Below are 24428 nucleotides of genomic sequence, written 5' to 3' on the forward strand. Positions count from 1 at the left end.
ATGAGTGACCCTGAATATACAGGTGAAACTCGAAAAATTAGAATATCGTGCAAAAGTTATAATTTTGATGATTATGGCTTACAGCTTATGAAAACCCCAAATTCAAAATCTCAGAAAATTAGAATATTACATGAAATCAATAAAAAAGGATTTTAAAAGCCCTCTGAAAAGTTTAATCATGCATATGTATAGTTATACTAAATATATTAGTTTCACCTTTTAATTTGAATTACTGAAATATACATGATACAGGCGGAGCTGGGGAAGGAGGAGGGTTTCTGACAGCTCATTGGCTACTGATACAGCAGGAGGAACCAATCAGCAGTGCCCTAGAGAATGATGTCATTACAAACATTCCATCTGCAACAGCATTGTGAACTTTTATAAAAAAAGATACATTTGGTCAATGACTTTTAAATGCATCGGAAAGTAGGAAAATACATTAGGAAAATATATTAAATTGAATGTAGTGGATTATAACTGTGACAAGATGATTGACAGGGCAGTTTATAAACGTAAAACTACTTGACAGAGCGCTCAGTTAAAGACACAATGAAAACACAATTCTGCTACACATTTAAAATGATGTTCTTTTTCTTCACATATTTTAGGGAATCATCTTCACTTTCTGACCTTCAGCTCCTGATAACAAATAAAAGATGCAATAAAAAGCTTTTATTTAAACGCTTTGATGTCCGCAGCAAGTGCTTTAGTTTATGCTGGATTTACAAACTGAGGGAGTCTAAATGAGTTTTAGGCACAGATGACATTCATCGTGATAAACTTAAAGATTCTAGAAATTACAGATCCACACATTTTTCTAATAAATGTGAATAACCATTTCAATATGTTTATGATAAAACAGAGCTGTGAGTTGCTAGGAGGAGCTCAGGGCTTCGTCACAAAGAGATCTGGAGAAATGAGCATAAAAATCAATTTATAGTTGGACATTTTGTTCTAGTTTAATAATCACAGTGACGTCTGGAATAAAGTTACACCCAAAACTTCACAGTTTCACCGTCGCCTGTCCGTCTCTCCTCTTTCTCGATGTGTGTATGTGACGGACAACAATAGACATGTTTAAAAACGTATCTTTTATGGGTATTGTAACTTATTTTTTAGTTCGTTTTCTTTCTCTCTGCACTGATCTCACTATACAGTTGTGTGAGTGTGTGTGTCTAAGAGTGTGTATTCATGCCTTTATGTGCTAGGCTCGGTGAATGCTTTTATACATGTATGTTTTACTGTTTTTAGTTCTAACTGAAGCACTTCGGGCAACAGCGTGGCTATTAAATCTGCTATATATATAAATAAAAAAAAGTTGCCATGATGGAGGAGCCCCAATGGAGGAGTGCAGGATCTGTGTCTTATTACACGTGTTTTATAAACTCATCAGGAGAGGAGAACGAAGCGGCTTATTAAATCAAGATCAGCTGTAGGGCATTATATGAAGAGTGTCGCTGACATCGCTCTTGAACCCTTCACCCCGAGGATCTTAAACCGCGAATCTCTCGAAAAACAACGAGCTGCGATTCTTCTTTTCCCTCCAGATTTGTGCCACATTTATTTCTGTTTTCTGTGCGGCAGAAATTTACTTTTTCTGTCTCCCAGTTTTGCTTATGTAATTAAAATAACCTTAATATACTGTATTAAATGTGCAAAAACTGGATCAAAACAATGGGGGTTTTCTGCACTCACATTGGCGTTTAAAGTAAAAATGTTCCTGCCATTTAGAGATCTCGATTCTGAACACACAACTAAACAGCATTACATGTAATTTACGAGAGGTTCTGACAAAATGTTAATTGCTGCAGTCTGTTTAATTTGTTAAATTCATTTGAATAAATTATTTTTTTAAATCAGGTTGAATGAATGATTCAATGACTCACTTATAAATCCTTGACTTGTTACATGATGAATCAGCGTTTTTGAATGAATCTCTTGAATGATTGATTCTAACTCATAAAAAATTGTTTTATTACTGGATGAATCAGTTTCTTGGACGAATCTCTTGAATGAATGATTCAATAACTCATAAAAACTTGTTTTATTACTGGATGAATCAGTGTTTTTGAATGAATCTCTTGAATGAATGATTCAATAACTCATAAAAACTTGTTTTATTACTGGATGAATCAGTTTCTTGGACGAATCTCTTGAATGATTGATTCTATAACTCATAAAAACTTGTTTTATTACTGGATTAATCAGTTTCTTGGACGAATCTCTTGAATGATTGATTCTATAACTCATAAAAACTTGTTTTATTACTGGATTAATCAGTTTCTTGGACGAATCTCTTGAATGAATGATTCAATAACTCATAAAAACTTGTTTTATTACTGGATGAATCAGTGTTTTTGGACGGATCTCTTGAATGAATGATTCCATAACTCATAAAAACTTGTTTTATTACTGGATGAATCAGTTTCTTGGACGAATCTCTTGAATGATTGATTCTATAACTCATAAAAACTTGTTTTATTACTGGATGAATCAGTTTCTTGGACGAATCTCTTGAATGATTGATTCTATAACTCATAAAAACTTGTTTTATTACTGGATGAATCAGTTTCTTGGACGAATCTCTTGAATTATTGATTCTATAACTCATAAAAACTTGTTTTATTACTGGATGAATCAGTTTCTTGGATGAATCTCTTGAATGATTGGTTCTATAACTCATAAAAACTTTTTTATTACTGGATGAATCAGTTTCTTGGACGAATCTCTTGAATGATTGATTATAACTCATAAAAACTTGTTTTATTACTTGATGAATCAGTTTCTTGAATGAATCTCTTGAATGAATGATTCTATAACTCATAAAAACTTGTTTTAATACTGGATGAATCAGTGTTTTTGGACGGATCTCTTGAATGAATGATTCAATAACTCATAAAAACTTGTTTTATTACTAGATGAATCAGTTTCTTGGACGAATCTCTTGAATGAATGATTCAATAACTCATAAAAACTTGTTTTATTACTGGATGAATCAGTTTCTTGGATGAATCTCTTGAATGAATGATTCAATAACTCATAAAAACTTGTTTTATTACTTGATGAATCAGTTTCTTGGACGAATCTCTTGAATGATTGATTCTATAACTCATAAAAACTTGTTTTATTACTGGATGAATAAGTTTCTTGTATGAATCTCTTGAATGATTGGTTCTATAACTCATAAAAACTTTTTTATTACTGGATGAATCAGTTTCTTGGACGAATCTCTTGAATGATTGATTATAACTCATAAAAACTTTTTTTATTACTGGATGAATAAGTTTCTTGGATGAATCTCTTGAATGAATGATTCTATAACTCATAAAAACTTGTTTTATTACTGGATTAATCAGTTTCTTGGACGAATCTCTTGAACGATTGTTTCTATAACTCATAAAAACATGTTTTATTACTGGATGAATCAGTTTCTTGGACGAATCTCTTGAATGATTGATTCTATAACTCATAAAAACTTGTTTTATTACTGGATGAATCAGTTTCTTGGACGAATCTCTTGAATGATTGATTCTATAACTCATAAAAACTTGTTTTATTACTGGATGAATCAGTTTCTTGGACGAATCTCTTGAATTATTGATTCTATAACTCATAAAAACTTGTTTTATTACTGGATGAATCAGTTTCTTGGATGAATCTCTTGAATGATTGGTTCTATAACTCATAAAAACTTTTTTATTACTGGATGAATCAGTTTCTTGGATGAATCTCTTGAATGATTGGTTCTATAACTCATAAAAACTTTTTTATTACTGGATGAATCAGTTTCTTGGACGAATCTCTTGAATGATTGATTATAACTCATAAAAACTTGTTTTATTACTGGATGAATCAGTTTCTTGAATGAATCTCTTGAATGAATGATTCTATAACTCATAAAAACTTGTTTTAATACTGGATGAATCAGTGTTTTTGGACGGATCTCTTGAATGAATGATTCAATAACTCATAAAAACTTGTTTTATTACTAGATGAATCAGTTTCTTGGACGAATCTCTTGAATGAATGATTCAATAACTCATAAAAACTTGTTTTATTACTGGATGAATCAGTTTCTTGGATGAATCTCTTGAATGAATGATTCAATAACTCATAAAAACTTGTTTTATTACTTGATGAATCAGTTTCTTGGACGAATATCTTGAATGATTGATTCTATAACTCATAAAAACTTGTTTTATTACTGGATGAATAAGTTTCTTGGACGAATCTCTTGAATGATTGGTTCTATAACTCATAAAAACTTTTTTATTACTGGATGAATCAGTTTCTTGGACGAATCTCTTGAATGATTGATTATAACTCATAAAAACTTGTTTTATTACTGGATGAATAAGTTTCTTGGATGAATCTCTTGAATGAATGATTCTATAACTCATAAAAACTTGTTTTAATACTGGATGAATCAGTTTCTTGGACGAATCTCTTGAATGATTGATTATAACTCATAAAAACTTGTTTTATTACTGGATGAATAAGTTTCTTGGATGAATCTCTTGAATGAATGATTCTATAACTCATAAAAACTTGTTTTATTACTGGATGAATCAGTTTTTTTGACGAATCTCTTGAATGAATGATTCTACAACTCATAAAAACTTGTTTTATTACTGGATGAATCAGTTTCTTGGACGAATCTCTTGAATGAATGATTCAATAATTGATAAAAACTTGTTTTAATACTGGATGAATCCGTTTTTTTGACGAATCTCTTGAATGATTGATTATAACTCATAAAACTTGTTTTATTACTGGATGAATCCGTTTCTTGGACGAATCTCTTGAATGATTGATTCTATAAGCCCTATTTTAACGATCTAAGCTCATGATCTAAAGCGCAGGGCACAAGTACAGTTATGTCGCGTCCAAATCCACTTTTGCTAGTTTACTGTTTTTTTTTCAATTGCTTAAACACAATTCTGAAAACAGGGCCCGGTTTGTCAAAACACTACACACAATTAGCACAACACTTCAGATCATTTGCAAAATGGCACACTTTTGTCAAAACTATACACAACTTCAAGAAAACAATATTTTGTTACCATACGAAACACACACATTTCATATGACTTCAATCTTTTTGAACCAGTTACACACTGCTGTTGTTAAAAGGTTTTCAAACGCTATAGTTAATTCTATTCTATTCTATTCTGAATCATCACAGAAACCAGGAAACTTCAGTTGAGAGATCTCTTCACACATCTGAGGTTAAGATGAGGATGCTCACGTTCATCAGACGCTCTTAAACTCCTCAACGGTGAGAGATTCAGTCAAACAACCTCAAAACAACATTATCATTGGCAGATCGTCCCCATAACATCGACCATCACAACACACAGTCGGAGAGACTCGAGGGTTTACCGACAGAACCGTGTGAACTGTACATGCACTGACCATTATAATAACCTCATTACGTGACATTTCTCTCATGCTATTGAAGAGTTGAACCTCAAAATCGAGGTTTCGACGGCTTTTGGAAAAACATACAACCAGGGCCTAAAATTAACAAGTCAAGTCATCCTCATTTATATAGAGCTTTTAACAGTGTAGATTGTTTCAAAGCAGCTTTACAGAGATAAACTTAATATAATTTAAGGTAACAGAGATTGGTTTGGTTTTATAGCGGTTCTTGAATAATGTTATTTTCCAGATAAAGTTAGTTTTGATTGATTCACTTCCGGTGAAATGATCATTTGCTATTAAATTAGGGGCCGCTAAGACGACACCGTTCTCTCTAAACAGACTTTAAACTGAACCTGTGATAAACGCTGATGGCGTTCACATGCGCATTAAGAACTGATTCTATAGTTATGTGCTTTTGAATATATGTGCGCAGGTTTGTAATTCCCTACAAACCATGCCTAAACAAACTACTTGTCTTGTTTACACTATTCTTCTTATGATGTAACGAGTACATCAGGATTTAAGGGAAGTGTTCCCACCATTAACATCTCATCGAGTGTCCTAGTAAACACAGTCAGTTATGGTGGAGTGAACGTAACAGTCGGGAAAGAAAACACACGTGTACAGTATCAGTACATTGGATCAGTGCATTCGCTCTTAAAGTGACAGCAGCCTAATTTTCCTGTTTCTGTCTGTGTTTTTGAGACAAAACCAAACAAAAAAGGACAACTCACTGCTCTTGAACTGAATAACTTTTGAAACGTTAATAAGGATTAATCTATGTTTCATTTTTACAGTGAAGACTATCCAGTGTTATTTCGCATTTGATAACTTTATTCAACGTCTCTCCCTGAAAAATACTGTTACTTGTCTTTATTAATGATTTAAATGTATATTAGTTAGGCTAGTAGTTTTAGCTGTGGAATTGAAATTGGAATATAGAATTGAGAATTTTTACTTGTATCCAAAATGTTGGTGTCATTACAGTCACAACAGTTTAATCGGTGGGAAAAAAAATAAATATAGTCAATAGATTTCGACCTGTGGTGTAAATCCAGCTTTTATTGTTGTTTATGTGTCTATGTGGTGTTTTTAATATTCTTTAAGACACACCATGTGTAAGTTCATAAGTCGACAGCATTGCTGAGTATTTTCTGCTTAAAACTGCAGTGAACCAAAGACAGTCTCAAAAACACGGTTTGAAATCGCTGGTGTTTCTGACGTCACAAACGACCTTGTAACCAATCAGATCAACGTGTGATCATCAACCAGTGGATCTCTGAGCTGAGTGAGTGAGTGGAGGCGGGGCTCATTTGCATATTCATAGAACCGCGCATACTAAATGAGGCAAGGGTGTCGAGTTACATTCAAGATATTTTAAAACATGAAGATTTTTTTCACAATGTCATTTTGGTGATCAAATATGAAATGTACATGCGATATTATTGTCGGATCCAATAGTCCAAAATTGTTTGTTAGCACATAAAAGGTAAAAATGTCTAATTTAGTGAAGTATCTCCTCTGTTACTCACTGATGTTTAATCACATCACTATAGGGAGTTCTCCTCATGTATGGAGCCACGCGTTACACCCGTCCCGTGACCCGTGCTCAGGACTGGGTTATTGTTGACAGGACAGTCGATGGTATCTCGAGGAGTCTGAAGGACTCTCTGTGTGCACAGAAGCACAGCTCGTATCACAGATATCCAAAACCGGGATTAAACATGCATATTTCAGAGGCGTGTGTCGTGGAGCAGAGCTGAGGAATGATGGGGTGTGTATAGGAGACACAGAAGATGTGTGTGTGTAGAGGTCATTCAGCTACAGATATATTCATATGTGTGTTTTTATGCATGCAGTTTAAAAGTACATATTTGACATGCATGCTCTTGCAGAAAACATATTAACAGGACATGTTTGTTATATCTGAAACCGTCAAGCGTTGATCATTATTAACTTTCTGATCTGGTGACTTTACGGGAAAGTCAGTGTTTACATTTGCTGCTCTTTAAAACCAGTTCAAAGGGAATGAAAGTGTTTGAAAATGTTTCCTTTTATCTGGTTTAATGATGATATTATGAATCCAGCTGCGCTCGCTTCGTCCAGAGCAAACACAGATCTTGACTGTGAAACCGCAAACTATTCTTTTGAAAACGAGTCAAAATGGCAAGATGTAAAGTCAGAATTGCGAAAAATGTAAATAAAGCAAGATGTAAAGTAAAAATTTGGAGAAAAAAAGTCAAAACTGCAAGATGTAGTCAGAATTGTGAAAAAATTTAATAATGCAAGATGTAAACTTAAAATTCCTTAAAAAATGGCAAAGTTGCGAGATGTAAAGTCAAATTCCTGAGAAAAAATATCAGAATTGTGAATTTTTTAAAGTCAGAATTGAGAAATAATGTAAAATATTGGAAAATGTAGTCAAAGTTCTGAGTTTTTTTTTTTTTAATTGTAAGATGTGAAGTCAAAATGTAAATAAATGTAAACTTAAAAATGTTAGGAAAAATGCCAAAATTATGAGACAAAATTGCGAAAAATGTCAATACCGCAAAATGTAAACTGTTTGAATTGCACATTTTTTATAAATAAATAATAATCGTGAGAAATAAAAAAAAATTCGAGATGTAAACTCAAAATCCTAAGAAAAAAGTCAGAATTGCGAAATGTAAAATCAGAATTGAGATTTTTTTCTTCAAAATTACTAAATGTAAACAATTCTGAAAAATGTCAAAATTGTGAGCTGTAAACTCGTTTAATTTATAACTCGCAATTGTGAGAAAAAAGTATTTTTTTTTACTTTTGTTTGTTTCACATGCAGTTTAAGTGAGATGCTGATGTGTGTGTGTCTCGGGTCCACATCTCACAGAGCCGGACCACACACACACACACACACACACACACACGTCTATCAGGTTACACACTGAGGGAAACCACACAGATCAGAGGCAATGTCCTGCATCAGGCACTAATACTCTCCTCGACTGAAATATAACCCAAACAGAACATTTATGGTAAATGTTAAAGTCTTTTCTTCCCTGTTGTGTCCACATCCGAGCGAAACAAGATTTGATGACATGAGATTTCAGTAAGTTTGTTCTGTATCTTTCAACATCCCCATGATGTTCATTGATGTTTATTTGCTGCTGTGACTAAAGAGGGAGAGATGAGCGGTTTATCTGCATTAAAGAGACACAAAAACATATTTATTGTGTGAATATCACAATATTACTGACATAATTAGAAAGCTCAGACTCCAAAGCAACAAAAGCACAACGCGATTATCGGATGCGGCCACGCTAAACGCGTCTCTATAGCACGCACTGTTTATCGTGCAATTTATTATACGCGAAAATTAGTTTTTACGTGCATATACGCATGTGTTGGTTTAGTAGTTGTGTGTGTGTGTGTGGTCGAAGGGTCAGAGAACAGCACTGATCATGTTTCGTGATGTGAAGGAGCACACACACACACACACGCGCACGCGCGTGACCCCGTGATGATCTCTATAAGCGTGAACATCTCTAACATCTGAGCAGATCTGATCTGTTTCCCATAAACCTGTCAGGAGTCCGGTGTCGTTTCACTGTCACTGAGATATGAAGGTAATATGATGCCATAAAGAACCGCAACGGTACAAATCGAGTTATTTCGGGAACGTTTTTGCCCCATGCACACAACAAGTCAATCAGACATTTGCAATTGCAACAGTTTATTTTTTTACACAGAGGTTGGTTTTACTGTTTTGCAGTTCCTGACACTGTTGTGTTCGCTTGCATGTGCGCAGAAAACATGCCAAAAGTGTAAGCGCAGAAAACTGAAAGTCAGAAGAATACAGATCCTATTTATTTAACGTTAGCATGACGCTGCAGCTTCACAATACATGAATTACACTTACGAATAAAATGCAGCAAATATTTTTTTCTGACACTTGAAAGGCGATTTACATCTTTACAAATCTTCTCTTGCGCATGCAAATTTAATTTATGCTTGCAAATTTATGTACACTTTTTCACAAATCTTACTCTGCGCATGCGATTCTTTATGGCATCATATTACCTTCATAGATATACTATTATAATTTTTAAAACATAATTTGATTTTTATTTTTGTATTTGCCATTATAGTTTCAAAGTTTTAGTCGATTTTGTTATTTATAAGCCTATTCGTTTTTTGACATAAAATGTGGTTGTGCTTTTATTTTGACATAAAATGCGGTTGTGCTTTTATTTTGACAGAAACTGCGGTTGCGCTTTTATTTTGACAGAAACTGTGGTTGCGCTTTTATTTTGACAGAAAATGTGGTTGCGCTTTTATTTGGACAGAAAATGCGGTTGCGCTTTTATTTTGACAGAAAATGCGGTTGCGCTTTTATTTTGACAGAAAATGCGGTTGCGCTTTTATTTTGACAGAAAATGTGGTTGCGCTTTTATTTTGACAGAAAATGTGGTTGCGCTTTTATTTGGACAGAAACTGCGGTTCCGCTTTTATTTTGACAGAAAATGCGGTTGCGCTTTTATTTTGACAGAAACTGTGGTTGTGCTTTTATTTTGACAGAAAATGCGGTTGCGCTTTTATTTTGACAGAAACTGTGGTTGCGCTTTTATTTTGACAGAAAATGTGGTTGCGCTTTTATTTGGACAGAAAATGCGGTTGCGCTTTTATTTTGACAGAAAATGCGGTTGCGCTTTTATTTTGACAGAAAATGTGGTTGCGCTTTTATTTTGACAGAAAATGTGGTTGCGCTTTTATTTGGACAGAAACTGCGGTTGCGCTTTTATTTTGACAGAAAATGCGGTTGCGCTTTTATTTGGACAGAAAATGCGGTTGCGCTTTTATTTTGACAGAAACTGTGGTTGCGCTTTTATTTTGACAGAAACTGTGGTTGCGCATTTATTTTGTTGGAAAACTACCGTTTCTGTGAGAACAGGTTTACAAACGCGTTCCTTTACAAATATAGTGAAGTGCAGTAATCATCTGCCCACAAAAACGTTGGAAATGATGCAGATGTGAAAATAATAAATAAAGAGGGGGTTGCACACACACACATATACAAGGAGCGCCAGTACATCCAGAATTAATGCATCATAACAGAATCCAACAAAGTCTGTTACACAAGTTTTAGTAGATTTTGTTATTTAGTTTTTAAATTTTTTTTTAATGTTTAATATTTTGGATGTGTTTTTATTTTAGTATTTTCTGTTTTAATTTGAAAGTTTTTGTAATTTAGTTGTTTTTCATTTACTTTTTTTATTGTTTTTAATGTCTATTTAAAAATATATAGTTTGAATTAAGTTAATTTTTGTATTTTCCGTTTTAATTTTAATTAGTTTTAGTTATTTTTGTATTTTATTTAGCCCTGTATTAGTTATTGTTTTTAATGTCTATTTTTAAGAAACATTTTAAATGAGTTTTTATTTGAATGTTTTAGTATTTTTTTTTTTGTCATTTTTATTTGTTATTGTTTTCTTAATGTCTATTTTTTCAATATTTTGAATGAAATTTTATTTTTTTGTATTTTCCGTTTTATTTTGAATTAAAGTTTTAGTAATTTTTGTATTTTTGAGTTCTAGTTGTACCACCTGACTGCTGCAGGTATGACATCATTCGGACCGAATGCAATGATTGGACGAACATTTTATGGTCCTACGCCTTTCCAAAGACGATGTATATATAGATAGACACATAGGTTACAGTCTTTGGAAGACTAGGACCATAAAATGTTCGTCCAATCATATATATATGTATACATTGCTATTAGGATGTGAAGAGACTTTCAACCAGAACAGCAGCAAATGTTTCTGAAGTCACTGCCTTTGAAATGAAACCGGGACGAGGTCCAGGAAAGAAAATCTTATTAAAACATCATCATATTCTTCTTCAAAGCTGAGTGTGTGTGTGTGTGTGTGTGTGCTCCACATGAGTCTCGAGTTCATCTGATCTGAGGGAAACCTGCAGGGAAAAGAAACACGACTCATTGATATTAAAGCAGCCGCTGCGACTGAGATCTGATGCTTCAGGCCTCTTTATGATGGACGCAGATGATATTATGAATATAATTACTAAGCATATGCAACTTTTCAACTCTGAGTGTTTCTTGAGCATCAGATCCTCATATTAGAGTGATTTCTGAAGGATCATGTGACACTGAAGACTGGAGTAATGATGCTGAAAATTCAGCTTTGATCACAGGAATAAATTACACTTTACTGTATATTCACAAAGAGAACAGCTTTTACATTGGAATAATATTTCACATGTTTTACTGTATTTTCGATCAAATAAAAGCAGCTTTGGTGAGCAGGAGACACTCAAAAACATTATAACATCTTGCTGCTCAAGAAACATGATCACTTGAAGAAGAAAAATGACTGAACCCTGTTCTGACGAATCACACGTGACATCCATTTCGAAGGTGAAACACACAACCAATCATGAACAGCGGGAGCGTCACGTGACCGCCAAACTCTCACCAAGACCTTTTTATTAAACACAATGAACAAAATATCATCAATATATACATCAGCACCGGCATAATGCAAATAAACAGTTATCAAGCAAGGCCCGTATACGTTTAAATAAATAATAATAATAAATATCTTGCTACAGTAGGGTATAAGGAAGGGGTCTTTTCATTCCACTTCTAATCAACCGAGTTGTTTTTATTTTATATTCCAAACAATTTCTGTGCCTTTACTCGCCAAGAGCTCAGAAAGTCTCATGTTAATCATCATCAACAAATCAATTCCAGACGATCCGCGTTTAGACTTTCTTCACCGCAGCGCCATCTTTGATTTGTGAATAATGCAGTGAGGCTCTGTGAGGGAGAGACACACATCTCTGCAGTGGCTTGAGCTGCTATTCAACGTGTTTCTGGATCGTTCAGCTGAGGAAACACTGCTTATTAAAAAAGAATAAAAACTTCAGAGAACATCAGCAGTGGAGAATAATAAGCGACCGCTGCTCTGAGGAGGACGACATCTAGTGGACACTAAGTGTTACTGCATGATGACGACATCTAGTGGACACTGAGTGTTACTGCATGATGACGACATCTAGTGGACACTGAGTGTTACTGCATGATGACGACATCTAGTGGACACTGTGTGTTACTGCATGATGACGACATCTAGTGGACACTGAGTGTTACTGCATGATGACGACATCTAGTGGACACTGTGTGTTACTGCATGATGACGACATCTAGTGGACACTGAGTGTTACTGCATGATGACGACATCTAGTGGACACTGCGTGTTACTGCATGATGACGACATCTAGTGGACACTGCGTGTTACTGCATGATGACGACATCTAGTGGACACTGAGTGTTACTGCATGATGACGACATCTAGTGGACACTGTGTGTTACTGCATGATGACGACATCTAGTGGACACTGCGTGTTACTGCATGATGACGACATCTAGTGGACACTGCGTGTTACTGCATGATGACGACATCTAGTGGACACTGAGTGTTACTGCATGATGACGACATCTAGTGGACACTGAGTGTTACTGCATGATGACGACATCTAGTGGACACTGAGTGTTACTGCATGATGACGACATCTAGTGGACACTGAGTGTTACTGCATGACGTCGACATCTAGTGGACACTGCGTGTTACTGCATGATGACGACATCTAGTGGACACTGAGTGTTACTGCATGATGACGACATCTAGTGGACACTGAGTGTTACTGCATGATGACGACATCTAGTGGACACTGTGTGTTACTGCATGATGACGACATCTAGTGGACACTGCGTGTTACTGCATGATGACGACATCTAGTGGACACTGCGTGTTACTGCATGATGACGACATCTAGTGGACACTGAGTGTTACTGCATGATGACGACATCTAGTGGACACTGAGTGTTACTGCATGATGACGACATCTAGTGGACACTGAGTGTTACTGCATGATGACGACATCTAGTGGACACTGAGTGTTACTGCATGACGACGACATCTAGTGGACACTGCGTGTTACTGCATGATGACGACATCTAGTGGACACTGAGTGTTACTGCATGATGACGACATCTAGTGGACACTGAGTGTTACTGCATGATGACGACATCTAGTGGACACTGAGTGTTACTGCATGACGACGACATCTAGTGGACACTGAGTGTTACTGCATGATGACGACATCTAGTGGACACTGAGTGTTACTGCATGACGACGACATCTAGTGGACACTGCGTGTTACTGCATGACGACGACATCTAGTGGACACTGAGTGTTACTGCATGACGACGACATCTAGTGGACACTGCGTGTTACTGCATGACGACGACATCTAGTGGACACTGCGTGTTACTGCATGACGACGACATCTAGTGGACACTGAGTGTTACTGCATGATGACGACATCTAGTGGACACTGAGTGTTACTGCATGATGACGACATCTAGTGGACACTGAGTGTTACTGCATGATGACGACATCTAGTGGACACTGAGTGTTACTGCATGATGACGACATCTAGTGGACACTGAGTGTTACTGCATGATGACGACATCTAGTGGACACTGAGTGTTACTGCATGATGACGACATCTAGTGGACACTGAGTGTTACTGCATGATGACGACATCTAGTGGACACTGCGTGTTACTGCATGATGACGACATCTAGTGGACACTGCGTGTTACTGCATGACGACGACATCTAGTGGACACTGAGTGTTACTGCATGATGACGACATCTAGTGGACACTGAGTGTTACTGCATGATGACGACATCTAGTGGACACTGAGTGTTACTGCATGACGACGACATCTAGTGGACACTGCGTGTTACTGCATGACGACGACATCTAGTGGACACTGCGTGTTACTGCATGACGACGACATCTAGTGGACACTGCGTGTTACTGCATGACGACGACATCTAGTGGACACTGAGTGTTACTGCATGACGACGACATCTAGTGGACACTGCGTGTTACTGCATGACGACGACATCTAGTGGACACTGCGTGTTACTGCATGACGACGACATCTAGTGGACACTGAGTGTTACTGCATGATGACGACATCTAGTGGACACTGAGTGTTACTGCATGATGACGACATCTAGTGGACACTGAGTGTTACTGCATGATGACGACATCTAGTGGACACTGAGTGTTACTGCATGATGACGACATCTAGTGGACACTGAGTGTTACTGCATGATGACGACATCTAGTGGACACTGAGTGTTACTGCATGATGACGACATCTAGTGGACACTGAGTGTTACTGCATGATGACGACATCTAGTGGACACTGCGTGTTACTGCATGATGACGACATCTAGTTGACACTGCGTGTTACTGCATGACGACGACATCTAGTGGACACTGAGTGTTACTGCATGATGACGACATCTAGTGGACACTGAGTGTTACTGCATGATGACGACATCTAGTGGACACTGAGTGTTACTGCATGACGACGACATCTAGTGGACACTGCGTGTTACTGCATGACGACGACATCTAGTGGACACTGCGTGTTACTGCATGACGACGACATCTAGTGGACACTGCGTGTTACTGCATGACGACGACATCTAGTGGACACTGAGTGTTACTGCATGATGACGACATCTAGTGGACACTGAGTGTTTAAAAAAAAAAAAAAAAAAAAAATGACCCCAAACTTTTGAATGGTAGTGTGTGTGTGAGTGAGTGTGTGTTTATATATATGGTTCTTAAAACTTCTGGAATTACAGAATTTATTTTATAATTATTTTAACATATTGCCACTCCTAGTTTCTGTAAATAAAAAAAAGTAATAAAAAAAAAAAAAAAAAAAAATTGCTTTGTTATTTTAGCAGAAAACACCAGAAATATATTTTATAAGTAAAAAAGGTCAAGAAAAAGGTCATCAGAAACTGTGATTATGGTCACTCCTCAGTTTATGGGCATAATCACATTAACACCTGAAGTTTACATGAACTCGGTCTCAATCTAATTACACAGGCGCATGGAAACAAGACACAAATGATTATTGTGATATTTCAACAATAAACACAAAACACAAAAAGCGCTGATCTCAACAATATATTTTATTCCAAAATAAAAGCTCAAAATTAAATCACATCAATTGCATTTATTGTTCTGCATCTGCTGGTTCGATCCCGTCCCGTTACGCACTCCTACAAACACTACGACCTCTCAGGGTCAAATATAAGAAAAGGTCAAAGGTCAAGACGAGGGATTTCTACTGTGCGAGTTTCAGTACCGGTTGCGGAGAGATAAACCGCTAGCTTTACAAACTTACCAAAAGCCCTTCAAACAGTGGCATCGTTTTGCATATATAATGCTGAATCTATTAGTGCGAGAACAACAACCGTGAAACAATAAAAATACATTTATGATTCAAGTAGAAACGTGTCGGTTCACCCGGGCTAGTTTGAGTTCTTCATGTACAGGACTTAAAAACCAATGACTCTCGTGTTTAGCTGCTTTTCTTTGCGTAGAGATTAAAATCATTATGTGTGAATCTCACAAAACCTGCGAAGAAAAATGTCCAGGTGAAATTTTAAAAGAAAAACAGAAATTCATTTCGTGCGTTTCCTACGATGTCCACAAGGGGGCGCTGGACTATAAATAAACTGGCATTAATGAAAGATTTTGAGTCAGTTGTAAGGCAAAGATTTCCCCCCTTTTTCTGTTTGGAGTCCATCATCATCATCATCATCATCATCATCATCATCATCATGTGTTGTGAGCTGATGTTTCCATGACGAAGAGCGTGTCGTCAGAGGTCAGAGGTCGTGTGTTTGTTCCCTCGGCTGAGGTTTGGACATTATTCCTAAACAACACAAACACAAAGAAAATTAAAGCTGCAAGCAGCATTTAGCGGTGTTCAAGCAGTTAAGCCCTTTTAGCACATAAGCATTAAAGACATTTAGCAAGCAAGCAAGCATGTAACCACTGACATAATAGATGGAAAACCGTTTACCATGATTTACCATGATACTAGCATGATTTACCATAATTTTACCATGATAAACCATGTTCTAGTATGATTTACCATAGCTTTACCATGATTTACCATAGTTTTACCATGATTTACCATGTTCTAGTATGATTTACCATGAATCTAGCATGATTCACAATGTTCTAGTATGCTTTACATGATTTACCCTGTTGTAGCATAATTTACCATCGTTTACCATGATTTACAATGCTCTGGTATGAATTACCATGAATCTAGCATGATTTACCATAGTTTTACCATGATTTACCATGTTCTAGAATGATTTACCATGAATCTAGTATGATTTACCATAGTTTTACCATGATTTACCATGTTCTAGTATGATTTACCATGAATCTAGCATGATTCACAATGTTCTAGTATGCTTTACATGATTTACCCTGTTGTAGCCTAATTTACCATCGTTTACCATGATTTACCACGCTCTGGTATGAATTACCATGAATCTAGCATGATTTACCATAGTTTTACCATGATTTACCATGTTCTAATATGATGTACCATGAATCTAGTATGATTTACCATAGTTTTACCATAATTTATCATGTTCTAGTATGATTTACCATGAATCTAGCATGATTCACAATGTTCTAGTATGCTTTACATGATTTACCCTGTTGTAGCATAATTTACCATCGTTTGCCACGATTTACCACGCTCTGGTATGAATTACCATGAATCTAACATGATTTACCACAGTTTGACCATGATTTACCATGTTCTAGTATGAATTACCATGAATCTAGCATGATTCACCATAGTTTTACCATGATTTACCATGTTCTAGTATGATTTACCATGAATCTAGCATGATTCACAATGTTCTAGTATGCTTTACATGATTTACCCTGTTGTAGCATAATTTACCATCGTTTACCATGATTTACCACGCTCTGGTATGATTTACCATGATTCTAGCATGATTTACCATAGTTTTACCATGATTTACCATAGTTTTACCATGCTTTACCATACTTTTACCATGATTTACCATGTTCTAGTATGATTTACCAGGAATCTAGCATGATTTACCATAGTTTTACCATGATATTCCATTTTGTAGTATGCTTTACATGATTTACCCTTTTCTAGCATGATTTGCTTTAGTTCAGAATGTTGTTGAAACTCAAGGCTGTTAAAATGAAAGTGAGCCAATAAGTGGTCTTCTACTGCCCTCTGCTGGCCACTCTACTTATTAATAAAGTCTTTTTGCATTCATATCTAGACACACACACACACACACACACACACGCACACACGTCATTATGAAAATATATGAAATGCTTATAGACCATTCAAATATGTCTTTGCAAGCTATTAATCAGATTATTCAGGATTTATTATGAAACATGGGACTACACACACACATTCTGTTGTAGATAAAGTGATTTGAACTGTCTCTCATTCAGGATTAACATTTGTCTGTGACACAATGCTTCAATAGATGAATTTTGACAAAATGTGAGTGTAAATGTTAAAATAGTGATTTTATAAACTCTAAATAAGAATTATAGAATATTAGTAGTTAGTAGCATGACAAAATGACTATTTTAAACAGCAGGGGGCAGTAGAATACCACTTATTGGCTTAATATGCCATTATGTTATAACTTTAACCTTTTTAACTGTTATAGATGCATTATTTCTTATCTTATTTAGAGTCACATGTTCTGACTTGTTTTTAAGAAGATCTGAACATTCATTGAAGAGATATAGGCTTTCTTGGTCAAGGCTACATATTGAAGTGACCCTATTATAGCCATCCAAATGAAGAAGTTATAACTTTTCTGATAATTATTTATCTAGAGAGTCCAGATAATTGTACTGCACTGATTTTGAACATTATGATATAAATATTATATGATCATAGATGGAACACACCATTTACAGCCAATACAGGCAATTTACCATAGGAAATACATGGTTTTAAAGCTTTTCAACAGTTATAGCGCCACCTATTGTCCGATCTCCATGAAACTTTGCATGCTTCCTCAGCATGTTATGTCACATATGCTCACCAATTTTTGTGAAGTTCTGAGTTTTTATTTATGATTTATAGGCTTTTGAGTGTGTTTTGACACGCCCCTTTTTGTAAATTATCCTGTTATAATGAACCAAATGGCAAAGTTCAACTTTTTTTCGATAATTATTGATCTAGAGAGTCCAGAGAATTGTACTGCCCTGATTTTGAACATTATAATATAAAGATTATATGATAATAGATGGAAAAGACCATTTACAGCAAATACAGGCAATTTACCATAGGAAATACATGGTTTTAAAGCTTTTCAACAGTTATAGCGCCACCTATGGTCCGATCTCCATAAAACTTTGCATGCATGTTCATGATGTTATGTCACATATGCTTACCAACTTTTGTGAAGTTCTGAGTTTTTATTTATGATTTATAGGCTTTTGAGTGTGTTTTGACACACCTATTTTCATAAATGATGCTGTTATAGCAAAGCAAAGGGCAAAGTTCAACTTTTTTTTGATAATTATTGATCTAGAGAGTCCAGAGAATTGTCCTAGACTGGTCTGGTTTTGATCGGGCGAAAAACCAGGGACTAGTTCGCAAAAGTAGGTTTTTAACATATTCGTGAATATTTAATGAACGATTTGATTGACAGCAATGGTTCTAGAGGCAAAGTTGTTCAACATGAGGAGATCTATCAAATGATATGCATTTTGGGGGGATGTGTGCAACATCACGTGATTACAGAGCCGTAAAACTCGTTAGCGCCAACTAGTGGCCGATTTCTTTCAAAACTCTTACAGACCTCTTAGGCCATGAGTCGAACATGCCCATCGAGTTTCGTTCCGATTGGCCTCCGTTAACCTCGTCTCATAGGGGCTCAAACTTAATTGGTTGATGGCGGCCATGTTTTTTGAGATACGCCAATGTCCTTATAGACATACATGGGGCCTTGGACCAAGACACTGCATACCAATTTTCAAGTCAATCGGACTAACGGTCAGTCCTTTATATGTTTTTTTCATGTTATAGCGCCACCTAGTGTTAGATCGACGCGATTTTTTTACTGTGACCTCAGATTGAAGTCATGCATACCTTTACCAAGTTTGGTGAGCCTACCTAATTTACTTCTGGAGTTATAGCCATTTTAGTAAAATAGGCTCCTCCCACAACGTTCTTTTTGCGCCCCCTAGCGACCGGAAATCGAAATTTCAACATTTTTTCGATTATAATTTATATTCAGACTCCACAGAACATTTGTGCACTGGTTTGGTTCCGATCGGGCGAAAAATCAGGGACTAGTTCGCAAAAGTCGTTTTTTGACAAAATTCAAAATGGCGGAAAATCTATCATGACGGAAATGAAATCGGAGATATACGTTTTTTTCGTCCGGTGACCAGCTTTCCAGTGATATAAGACACTTGAGTCTACGACTTACGGTCTAGGAGTTATGACCAGTTACGCGCAATTGGTTGCTATAGCGCCACCTATGGGCCAATTGGGCTCATAATTTGATAACCTCTCCTCGATTTTTGTACTACCATCTGACAAAGTTTCAAGTCTCTAGCTCTTACGGTTTGGTCTGCACAATGCGTTTTACGGCAGAAGAATAATAATAATAATAATAATTAAAGCTGCTAGCAGCATTTAGCGGTGTTCAAGCAGTTAAGGCCTTTAAGGCCGTTAAGCACAAAAGCTTTAAAAGACATTAAGTTTTATGTAGCAAACATGATTTACCATGATATACTACATTTCAGTGTGATTTTTCATGATTTACCATGTTCCAGTATGATTTACCATGAATCTAACATGATTTTCCATAGTTTACCTTGATATACCATGTTATATGATGATATAGCTAAAAAGCTATGAGCATTTATTGAAAAGATATTGGCTTTCGCTCAAGGCTACATATTGAAGTGACCCTATTATAGTCATCCAAATGAAGAAGTTATACATTTTCCTATAATTATTGTTCTAGAGAGTACAGAGCAATAGATGAATTTTGACAAAATGTGATTGTAAATGTTAAAATAATGATTTAATAAAGTCTAAATATCAATTATATATAAAAATATTAGAGAGTAGTATGATGAAATGACAGCAGGGGGCAGTAAAATACCACTTTTTGGCTGTTATAGCCATCCAAGCTGTTATAGCTGTTATAGCCATCCGATTTACACTCTATTATAGCCATCCAAATGAAGTAATTATACCTTTTCTGATAATTATTGATCTAGAGAGTCCAGATAATTGTACTGCACTGGTTTTAAACATTAAGATATGAAAATTATACGATCATAGATGGAAAAGACCATTTACAGCCAATACAGGCAATTTACCATAGGAAATGTATGGTTTTAAAGCTTTTCAACAGTTATAGCGCCACCTATTGTCCGATCTCCATGAAACTTTGCATGCTTCTTCACCATGGTATGACACATATGCTCATCAATTTTTGTGAAGTTCTGAGTTTTTATTTATGATTTATAGGCTTTTGAGTGTGTTTTGACACGCCCCTTTTTATAAATGATCCTGTTATAATGAACCAAATGGCAAATTTCAACTTTTTTTCAATAATTATTGATCTAGAGAGTCCAGAGAATTGTCCTAGACTGGTCTGGTTCCAATCGGGCGAAAAACCAGGGACTAGTTCGCAAAAGTAGGTTTTTAACATATTCGTGAATATTTAATGAACGGTTTGATTGACAGCAATGGTTCTAGAGGCAAAGTTGTTCATCATGAGGAGATCTATCAAATGATATGCATTTTGTGGGGATGTGTGCAACACCACGTGATTACAGAGCCGTAAAACTCGTTAGCGCCAACTAGTGGCCGATTTCTTTCAAAACTCTTACAGACCTCTTGGCCCATGAGTCGAACATGCCCATTGAGTTTCGTTCCGATTGGCCTCCGTTAACCTCGTCTCACAGGTGCTCAAACTTCATTGGCCGATGGCGGCCATGTTTTTTGAGATACGCCAATGTCCTCATAGACATTCATGGGGCCTTGGACCAAGACACTGCATACCAATTTTCAGGTAAATCGGACTAACGGTCAGGTGGCCACACCCCCTTTTATGTTTTTTTAATGTTATAGCGCCACCTAGTGTTAGATCGACGCGGTTTTTTTACTGTGACCCCACACTGTCCTCATACACATGTGTGTCAAGTTTGGTGAAGATATCTCATTTCGTTCTCGAGTTATAGCCATTTTTGTAAAATAGGCTCCTCCCACAACGTTCATTTTGCGCCCCCTAGCAACCGAAAATCGAAATTTCAACTTTTTTTCAATAATTATTGATATTCAGACTCCAGAGAACATTTCTACACTGGTTTGGTTCCGATCGGGCAAAAAACCAGGGACTAGTTCGCAAAAGTAGTTTTTCAACAAAATTCAAAATGGCGGAAAATCTATCATGGCGGAAATGAAATCGGAGATATACGTTTTTTAAGTTAAGAGTCCAGCTTTCCAATGATATAAGACACTTGAGTCTACGCCTTACGGTTTAGGAGTTATGAGCCGTTACGCGCAATTGATTGCTGTAGCGCCACCTATAGGCCAATCGGGGTCATACTCTCTGAACCTCTCCTCGATTTTTGTACTACCATCTGACAAAGTTTCAGAGCTCCAGCACTTACGGTTTGGGCTGCACGATGCGTTTTAGGGGAAAATAATAATAATAATAATAATAATAATAAAAATCAGTACAAATACAATAGGTTTTCAGCACTTCGTGCTTGAACACCTAATTAAAGCTGCTAGCAGCATTTAGCGGTGTTCAAGCAGTTAAGGCCTTTAAGGCCGTTAAGCACAAAAGCATCAAAAGACATTAAGTTTTATGTAGCAAGCATTTAACCATTGACATCATAGATGGAATAGACCATGTTTTAGCATGATTTACCATGATATACCAAATTTAGTGTGATTTTTCATGATCTACCATGTTCCAGTATGATTTACCATGAATCTAGCATGATTTACCACAGTTTACCATCATTTACCATGTTATAGGATGATTTACCATGATATACCACATTCTAGAATGATTTACCAGGATTGTAGCATGATTTACCATGATTCATCACATTGCTAGCATGATTTGCCATGATCCACCATGTAATAGTATTTTTTACTATGATTTACCATGTTTCTATCGTGATTTACCATGATTTACCACATTGCTGCATTGACGTGAAGGGCCAATAAAAATGAAGTGATAAACTCTGACAAAAAATGATTGTGTTATAATAGTTAACATGGAAAAACTGGTTTGCTTTAGTGCTGTGATTTACTGGTGAAAATCAAGTGTGTCAAAATGAAAGTGAGCCAATAAGTGGTCTTCTACTGCCCTCTGCTGGCCACTGTACTTATTAATAAAGTGTTTTCACAAGTGCTTTTGCATTCATATGTAGACATATGCTTACACACACACACACACACACACACACACATGGGATATGTTATTGTGAAAATATCTTTTAATGGTGTATAAGCATGCATTTCACATATTTCTTTGTGATGTAATAATATAAAACTATATTAAAACTAATAAAAAAATTGCTTTAAGCGTTTGTTTGTTAGCCAATGCTGAAAGCTGATAAAAAAGATTAAAAATGTCGGTAACACTTTACAATAAGGTTCATTTATTAAACATTAGTTAATGTATTAATTAACATGAACTAACCATGAGCAATACATTTGTTACTGTTTTTGTTCATCTTTGTTAACACTAGAATGGCCACGACGGTCATTTTGACCGTTTTGAATTTTATATCTGCAATAACTTTGTTGAAAAAAAAAAAAAATCCTGCTGGTACCTGACTTTTCCTAAAAGTGTCTGTATTTTCATTTAAAATGTTTTTAATATAAATTACACATAAGGCAAACAAACAAATGAACATATTTACCTATTTCGGCCATAGACGGTCATATTGACCGCACTGAATTTCGCGGTATTCTTTTGTTACATTTCTCGCGGTTGACCTTTGTCTATTAGGAAAAAATCAGAAGATTCAATTGCAAAATGACAGATATGTTTATTGAGAGCTGGTCAGATGCTGGGAGAGTTAAGGTGTGCAAATGTCCGGTATGAAGCCCTTGGCAGCACAGGGACGCTGGAGTGAGTGCTGAACCAGGAGTGCTGAACACGGGATGACACACGGAAAACGTATACAGGCAGGGAACAAACACGCAGGAAAAATCCACAACGATCTGACAAAGGGCCTTTCTCAATCTGTGTTCTTGTCTGTACTTGTGTCCTTGTGTTCTTGTGAAACGTCATCTTTTGTGGCCCAAGTACTGTCCCAATACACAAGTTTGCATTTTGGCAAGAACAGTTAAAAATCCCGGATGTGTTCTTGACATGCCCATTTTACCAAGGATGCATCGGTTGGTAACTTGTGTTGACTTGACGGCAGAAATATCCATTCAATTCGGCATTCGAGGAAGGAGAGGCAGGTCAATACAGTATTTCGTTTTTCTACAATTACGTACACTATTTCATCACTAAATTCACTTCTGAGAACATTTGATGCGAGAAATCAACTGTGTAGATTTCAAATATTGGCATTTTTACGAAAATGTATGGCTAATCGAAAATGTGCTCAAACGTTTTCGGAAGTGAGAATCTCCATAAGCGCCTGCGGGTGTAACGTTAGCTATCGAGCCAACCGGCCAGTTTGCTCACAGACTCGTTTTTCCCCACAGCCAAGAGACCATTGCAGCCTGGCTGTTATCGTCAATAATTCTCGTTATGTTTGGGTACTGCAGACGGTGTCTGTGCGGGGGTATTATTGCGCAATACCAGCAAGAACACATCGTCTCAAACTGTCAGCAGCGTTCTGTGTGCTCGTTAGCTTGTGAGTTCATTCTTCCAAGAACAACTAGCAAGAGCGTTCTCCCCAAGAACACAAGTCCGTTCTTTGCATTCTTGGTTTTGAGAAACACCCAAAGACTAGGCGAGAACAGTAACACTGAAAAGGGTCGAATCGCTGATCAGTTGCAGCTGGCGCCTTGATCAG

General features: G+C 36.3%; 1 protein-coding gene across 9 annotated transcripts in view; it reads right to left on the reverse strand.

Annotated features, from left to right (window-relative positions):
• Window positions 1-15999: 15999 nt before the first annotated feature.
• Window positions 16000-24428, reverse strand: part of epb41l3b (erythrocyte membrane protein band 4.1-like 3b) — a 115318-nt gene continuing 106889 nt past the window's right edge. For all 9 annotated transcript variants that reach the window (XM_056242177.1, XM_056242174.1, XM_056242173.1 and 6 more), the window contains one exon: window positions 16000-16242. In XM_056242177.1, the coding sequence (XP_056098152.1) occupies window positions 16196-16242 (47 nt within the window). In that variant the 3' untranslated portion in view covers window positions 16000-16195. The remainder of the gene's footprint in view (window positions 16243-24428) is intronic.

The sequence above is a fragment of the Rhinichthys klamathensis genome, unplaced genomic scaffold, assembly GCF_029890125.1.
Source record: "Rhinichthys klamathensis goyatoka isolate OS25496 unplaced genomic scaffold, OSU_Roscu_1.1 h1tg000703l_1, whole genome shotgun sequence".
In the NCBI taxonomy this organism is placed as follows: domain Eukaryota; kingdom Metazoa; phylum Chordata; class Actinopteri; order Cypriniformes; family Leuciscidae; genus Rhinichthys; species Rhinichthys klamathensis.